This window comes from Clarias gariepinus, chromosome 13 (genome assembly GCF_024256425.1).
Source record: "Clarias gariepinus isolate MV-2021 ecotype Netherlands chromosome 13, CGAR_prim_01v2, whole genome shotgun sequence".
Taxonomy (NCBI): domain Eukaryota; kingdom Metazoa; phylum Chordata; class Actinopteri; order Siluriformes; family Clariidae; genus Clarias; species Clarias gariepinus.
Window position 1 is genome coordinate 14,956,325 of NC_071112.1, and position 7,793 is coordinate 14,964,117.

The 7,793-nt window shown below is 41.9% G+C and overlaps 1 protein-coding gene across 1 annotated transcript; it reads left to right on the forward strand.

Annotated features, from left to right (window-relative positions):
- Positions 1 to 438: 438 nt before the first annotated feature.
- dact1 (dishevelled-binding antagonist of beta-catenin 1) lies at positions 439 to 6,944 on the forward strand. The gene is made up of 4 exons (XM_053510553.1): positions 439 to 1,126; positions 2,793 to 2,922; positions 3,671 to 3,826; positions 4,391 to 6,944. The coding sequence occupies exons 1-4, from the start codon at positions 779 to 781 to the stop codon at positions 6,229 to 6,231; spliced, it is 2,475 nt and encodes an 824-aa protein (XP_053366528.1). The 5' UTR covers positions 439 to 778; the 3' UTR covers positions 6,232 to 6,944.
- The last annotated feature ends 849 nt before the right edge of the window (positions 6,945 to 7,793 follow it).

Genomic DNA, 7,793 nt, shown 5'->3' on the forward strand with positions numbered 1-7,793 from the left:
TTCACCCACCCTTTGTGTTTGGGTGTGAAGAATGCATATATGCATGCATAAGGTATTATCCATTATATGTTGGCTCACACCCTTTCTGTGTCATAAAGCAATATTGTTTGTGTATCCTGTTTTAGAGAAGAATATGTTATTTATAAACTGATCAGTAGGCTTATTACTTTAATCGTCATAATGATATGAGATACTGTGTGAACAGAATATAATCTTAGATCATTTTATGGATCAGCAAATAATAACCTGAAGCTGACTTTTAATTTAAATGCATATTTCTTTGCATAAAGGGAGGATGATGATGATGATGAGAAGGAGGAGGAGGAGGTAAGAATACGATGACAAGGTCAGTATTGTAACCGGGCGGACACTAGGACCTCCCTGCGCTTGGGAGTCGGCGGGGCGCTGCACACAGAGTGCGTGCGCGCAGCTTCAGAGTGCTATATTGACCCTCGCGCTCACATCACGCACAGCGCGCGCGCGCGTCCTATCTCTCTCTCCAGCACCGCACACTTTGGATACTTTTTTCTGCAGTTGAGGTGGGAAAAGAAAAAAAAAAAACTACTGTTGCTTTTTCTTAAAACAGCGATAAAAGAACTGAAGTGGAGTTTTTATATATATATTTGTTAAAATTCTGTGGACATTCTGTGGATACTTTAAAGTTTTTTTTGTTTGTTTTTTGGGGAAATGTAAGTCCATATAAAAAACACACCGAGAACGTGCGGTTTGAACATCAGCAGACTTAAGGTTTGGTAAATGTTGTAGCTGAAGCGGTGTGATGAGGCAGACCACGGCTGCGCTCGTAGAGCTGTTGAATGCGCAGAACTGCGCCGGGATGCGGGACAGGAAGGAGTACGAGAGCCGCTCCAGAGAGCGAGGGGAAGCGGAGCAGGAGCGACACCGAGCCCGAGACAGGATGGAGGCCACTCTGGCTGGTCTGGCAGAACTGGACTATTTGAGACAGAGACAGGAGCTGCTGGTCCAGAACGCTCTATCTAATAATCACGACAATATCAGCACGAGTGGGGAAGAAGATCATCAGCTGTGCTCTGGAGCGGAGGATAACTACCTGAACAACGAGGAGAAAATGCTGGAAGAGAACATTTTGTTGTTGAGGAAGCAGCTGGTATGTAGTACAAACAGAACGCATTAATATCATAAATATATATAATGTTACTGTGTGTGTGTGTGTGCGCGCGCGTCATTGTGCTTGCGCGCGCGTGTTGAGGGTAGATAAAAATAATCATTATTTTTAAAATGTCATAGGAATGAGTGGTTGGCTCGTGCATATCCGAGTAGAAAACTTGCAGATCAACGCGCTCTAGCACTCGTAGATTGGGTGTAATAAAGCATTAAATTAGGGCAAATATTTGTTCTCTTGTGGTGAAGCCTGAATTAACAATAAATCCCAAACTTTTTCTCCTTGCAGAGCATGCATAACATATTACCATATTAGTTGGTTTGCATAAATCGTTGAATCTGCAAGGACTAAAGTTGCTAAATGTTCCGGGCGCGCCCCTGTCTTTATCCAGACATTACGGAAACCAAACTCATTTCCCCAAATGATCATTAAAATGACAGGAAAGCGATGTAAAGCTATGTAATGTTATTTAAATGGAACTTCCTGAATGCAGTGAGTGTGCTGCTCTGAGCTTCCAGGGGGTTCCAGCTTCAGTCGGGGTCGCCCCGGAGTTACAATAGACCCAGCGGCCCAAATGAAGTTTAGCAACACAGCAGTCCCAGGCATCCTGCTGGGCTTTAATCCAGATCTGCTCTGGATTAAACTTAACTTTCTGTTCACACACAAGCCTTTTCCATGTAACTGAGTAAAAAATAGAACCAGCCATTTTCAAAGGCAAAGAAAAAAACAGCCCTAGTCAGAATAAATCCCACTACAAGCAAATTGACAAACAGCAGTTTCTTTTTTCTTTTCTTGCTTTCTTGAAGAACGTTGCACTTGTTATAAGGCAATATTTTAACCGAAAATAGGAAAGGACGATGCTGACATTTTCTCCTAAAACAATGAACATACTTAAATAAAAAAAAACCTATGGGGCGGACACAAAACTGATTCTAACCTTTGTCCAAAGACTATCACAACTTCCCAAGGTTAATTTTGTATCATTTCAAAATAACCCTTGCTCTAGTCTGCAAATGGCGCTCTGTGTAAAAATGGTCTCCACAGCCCAGCATTCTGAGAGCTGCGAGCCCATAAATCACCACGAGCCTGCCTGTCAGGAGCACACGTTTTTACTGCCTTCCAGTCCCTAGCAGAGCCAGTGTCATTCTGTTGCTTCATATAGCACTGGAATCTGCTGCTCCTGTCAGCAAACAGCAGTTCAAATGTGGAGTAGATAACACACCACTGATTATAAGTAATGTATGTGTGCTTTAATGGAGCTTTCCCTTGGTCGGCTGTTCCACCACACTTTAAACTGGAATGCAGCACATGATCTGGGTGTTGTAAGACCGGGCCAATTCCACATAAGTGGCGTGTTTAAGCCGAATGCTTCTCCCCCCACCAGGCCTGACTCTAATTTAGTCCATTACATTTGTCTGATCCATACCTCCAGGCAGCCAGGACTCAGACAACTATAGGAAATAGACATGAATTCCAACAGGGACTGATTACCTGAAACAGCTGAGCCACAACTTACTTCATCAGCAGGCTTAAATACCAGAGCACTGAAAACAATGTCTAACTATCGCTCTGCATTTTCTGACTCCTCTGTTGATTTTCCCCTGTGTAGCAGATGTGGTTCTGACCTCACTAAATTGTTTTTCTTCTGCAGAACTGCCTACGGAGGCGAGATGCTGGTTTGATTAGTCAGCTCCAGGAGTTGGATAGACAGATCAGTGACCTGCGACTAGACACGGAGACCGTACATGAGCATCTGGAGAGTGATAGCCGGCCCAGTTCAGGTTGGTTCCAGCCTGGGATTAGTGGAGACCTGAGGCTTTCAGCAGCATTGAAGGCTTTAGAAATTATTTGTGTAGATAATGGGATAAAAGAATAAAATACATAATGTTACACCAAACACAGAGGTCTGATCCAATCACTGCACTGCAATTTCCTTGGGACTCAGTTCCCATTTCTTATTCACCCCAAGAAGGCCATAAACTAAGTGCTTGTTATATAAACTGAATAATAAAGTTATATAATTTGGTATAAAAGTGCTTTGTGAACACAATAATGCTAGTGGCTGTATAGGTGCCAGGCCTAATCTCAGTTGGAGACTGCTTAGCCCTGTTTAGGCACTAATTTGGTAATATGAACAATCTGCACCCTGTGCTTACGGCCTTCCCAGCTGAGTTGGTTTACATTCCAAATACGAGAGGTCATTTTAGTGCTGCAGCAGACTACACTTTTGTTTTGTGAAGTGTATATAAAGCAAAAATTGATTGCACATGTGTAGACTTCTTGCTGAATGTCATGATTGTTTAAAAGATTTTGCTCGCAATGGCTGAAGAGATTACCTTTATTCTGTATTAGATTATTTATGTTATAAATTTTTTTTTTTTTTTGCGCAAGCTCCCTTTAAGAACACATTTATGTTACAGAACAGATTGATATGTTTGTAAGTAATGAATTTTGTGTTCTAGTAATGGCTTCTTTTTCACTGTTGTCACTTTTTAAAAATTTCTTTACTCATTTCTTCTTCTCTGCCAGGTTTTTACGAGTTAAGTGATGGTACTTCAGGCTCCCTCTCTAATTCCTCCAATTCTGTCTTCAGTGAGTGTTTGTCCAGCTGTCGTTCCACATCTTGCCTATGTGCCCCCCTCGACACCTCACTCTGTGCCTCTGAAGGAAGACCCAAGTCCTCAGGTGAGAGCCTAGTTTAAAGAGGGCGTATTTACGTAGATACTCACAGCACATGTCGTCTGGGGGACAGTAGAAACAATGTGTTTTCTGACATTTTAACCAGGCAACACATTTTAACGAGCAGTCTTGTTTGTGCTTTAAACTGTTATCATGAAGAGGAAGCCTACATTCTTGCATCAGACACTTATCTCTGTTGCTTGCCTTGTTTTGTTATCATTAGCCGAAAGTCCTCTAAAACAATTAAGTCTGGTAGAATGCAAATAGAAGAGGACAGGGTAAGAGGACACCCAAACATAAGAGATAGAAACAGTTTCACAGCTCTGCAAACACCACACCTCTGATAAACGAAAAAGACAAAAGGCTCATTTGCATGTCAAAGCTAATCAACCATCGACCTAGCTTAACAATTCATTCTGGCTTAAAACTGTTAAAAGAAACAGCATGCAGCACAATATTTAGATTCATTTAGAAACTAGAATTGGTTTTGGGGTGGAATATTGTAATCCCTTGTGTTCTTTTGTACTTTTTTTTGTTCTCTATTGCTAATTGTCCCTGTACTCATTTCAGATGAGCTGAGTGTCTGTGCTGAGTGTGAAGAGCAGTGTGAGGACTCGTGTTCTGGTACAGTCCGCAGGTCATTGTCTGTCCCATACTCTCCTTCTCCAGATGGGAACAGTGACAGTGTGTCCAAATTCCATTGTGACCTGATAGCCAAAAATGGAAGTGATATATATCGCTACCCTAGCCCTCTCCATGCTGTGGCTGTTCAGAGCCCCATCTTTTTCCAATCTATGGTCAGCCATCTGAAGGAAGACTCTGGCCTGTCGAAGTCTGGAGAAACCCTTGACAACGGTCAAAAATCTGAGCAATCTCAAGCTCAAACTCCCCTTAACAAAAGGCTGGATAGTTATATCTTTGGACTACTCCAGAGGAGAGCGCAGCCATTGAGGACTAATAAACTTCGAACAAGCATAAACACAGACCCATCAAAGAGTGTATTACGACAGGCCAGTCTCTGTGTTAGACCTACTGCTGCAGGACAGACCCAGCCAAGGACACCTGAACTCTCATCCAACTGGCAAACTTGTTTGCAAGCAGGAACGGCTACTTGCACTGACCCCAGCACAGTGTCACCTCAAAGACAGTGGCCTATTGAGGCTAAGGGAGAACACTTAGAGAATAATGGAGCTTCGTTTTCTCAAAATCAACCACCAAATGGATTCATAATCAAAAACGATATTAACACTAATAGCCTGTTAAAAAAGAAGGGCGCAGGGGCTAATAAAGGCCAACTGTTAACTGCTGTTGCTAAGGAATGCCAGGACTTGGGTAGCCCTAATGCAGTTTCTTCCCCAAAACTTAAGAAGCATTCTTATTACCCTGCTGTGGAGGACAGTAAATCAGGCAAACTGGTGAAAGGAGGAACTCCTAACAGAAGCCCTAATGTTCAGGCTTCAGTGGCCTGCACTACCAAAGTGGAGCAGCCTCTGCCAGAGGTGCTCAGCCTTGGCTCCTCCTCTCAGAGTCAGGATGAGGGAGGTCAGATGGTCAGTGCACAGTACATTTCTGCTCAAGAGCAGAGTGTTAAACTTCGCAAAGGCGGTAGCAAGAACGTGAAAATTGTCAAGGTGAAAAATGGCAGCAGCATGAAACACAGAACCCATTCCAATGAACTTGTATCAGAAACAGGCCGTGAGAGGCATCGCACTGGATCCAGGCGATCCAGACAAGTGGAAGATGTGGCTGTTTCATATAAAGCCTCCAAGAGGGCATCTTGTAAAACCAAAAGGATCCCAGCATCAATCCCTGAGGGACGAATCCTGGAAAAACACACCACCTCCTCAGGCAGGTCAGCTTCCCAAAGACAACATGGCCACCACAGGCATCATGAGGCTGTGCTGGCTAAACCCAAACACAAGCGCACTGATTACCATCGTAGGTTGCGGGGCATCCCAGAGATCCCTTATGAGGAGGCTTTCAGGAGGGTTCATCGCAGGCAAAAAAGGGAGATGCTGGGCCACATGTCAGGAATGTATGCCTCTTCCAACACACACATCACCAGCCCTTATGCCTATGTGGGCAGTGACTCTGAGTACTCTGCTGAATGTGCTTCTCTCTTTCATTCAACCATTGTGGACACAAGTGAAGACGAGCGCAGTAACTACACCACCAACTGTTTTGGGGACAGTGAGTCAAGTGCAAGTGAGGCAGACTTTGTTGCAGAAAGCACGACTAGCACTGACTCTGAAGGCAGCAGTGGGGTCAACTGGCCTCAGTATAGTCAAGCATCCCGTGAAATGACTTCAGCACAGGCCAAAGCTTTTGTCAAAATCAAAGCCTCCCACAATTTAAAGAAAAGAATCCTACGTTTCCGATCAGGGTCTCTGAAACTCATGACCACAGTGTGAGAGACTTATGGGACCGGGGAGTATGCATTGTGATGCAGCCAATCAAATTAGCTGCTCCAGTACACACCCAATGAAGTGCCTAATCAAAGTTCAGTCACACTGCTTAAAAACTAAATCATGTTGAGGAGATCTTTCACTACAAGTGGATTTATTGAGCGACATCCCCCATGCACTTTCAGTATCTTTAGGTTACACGTTAAAATAATTGAGAAACATTTGACTAACCCCATTGTTTCATTTACTTTGGACATATTTATTATAAACTCAGATTTTCCTCTGATACATTTACATGGCAAGTGCATTTGTAAATGTGATCATTGTTCATTTTTTTTTGTTGTTAAATGAAATATTTAAAACTTAATATATTTGGTTAGTCATACATGAAATAAAATAGGAAGTATGATTGAGAGAAACTATATTGTTTCTCAAAGAGAAGAGCTGAGATGAAGCGATAGACCAAGTCTATCGGCTAAATTGAACAATATTTGAGCAAGTTCACCTGCTGACAACAGGGCTTTTGTTATATGCACAATAAATATGCATGAGTGTTGACATTACTATTTACCTTGTGGTTTTTGCCTGTCATTTGTAAATTGCAGTCTGTACATATTTTTCATTTGCCTTATCTTTTTATGCTTTATTAAATGTTGCCTTTGATAACAGCTGTAAATCTCTTTGGAACTGTTACTCGTATGATTAAATTATCATCATCACTGAATGAGTATTTCCATTTCAAATTTCATGAGCATTACCTTTCACAACAAATCAGTGTTAGTGAGGTACATTTTGTGCAAGCCCAAGTAAAATTTAGATATCATATGAAATTTATACACACAGGAAATATTGAATTTATCTTGGCTACAGCATCTTATTAAATTTAATTATAAAATGTAATATATATATATATATGCGGTAGTCCTTATATCAGCTAAATCAACAGCTAGTCAATAGTCTATCTATAGTTAATTGCATGCTTTGTGTTAGACTTTAGGAATAAATGCAAAGGTTTCATTAATTCTGACTGCCTAATTTACATATACTATAACTAATAACTTATATATTGTCTTTTCTAATCCCAGCATAATTGTTTTTGGAGCCGCAGGCATTTCATTATAAAAGGACAAGGCCAATGCTTGCTCCAGTAGTGACAAGCACGCCTTTTTCAGTACATACATACCCTACTGTGCATATGTACCACAGTACCTTACTTTATGGTTAGAGGTACCCTGCTTTGTGCTATATTGCTTGTCCTGATCTTTTACTACTGATCACTGTAATTTCGAGTGTGGTATGAAACAAAACCATATAATGCCATGCAGTGTAGACGTCCCTTAGGAATAAAAGCCAAATCATTGTTCAAATACAGTTAACTATGGGCCTGCAGCAGACACTGACAAGTAGATGTATTGTGCATGAGCATTGTCCTTACATGAGTTTCTGACCTTTTTCTCGTTGGCCCGGTTCCCCAGCAGACATGCTGCGTAAAGAATTTTCCTACTTTGTTCTGCCTGGAGTAGAGCTGCTCTGGAAAGCGTCTGGCTTTGTAAAGAGCGCTGAGTCTG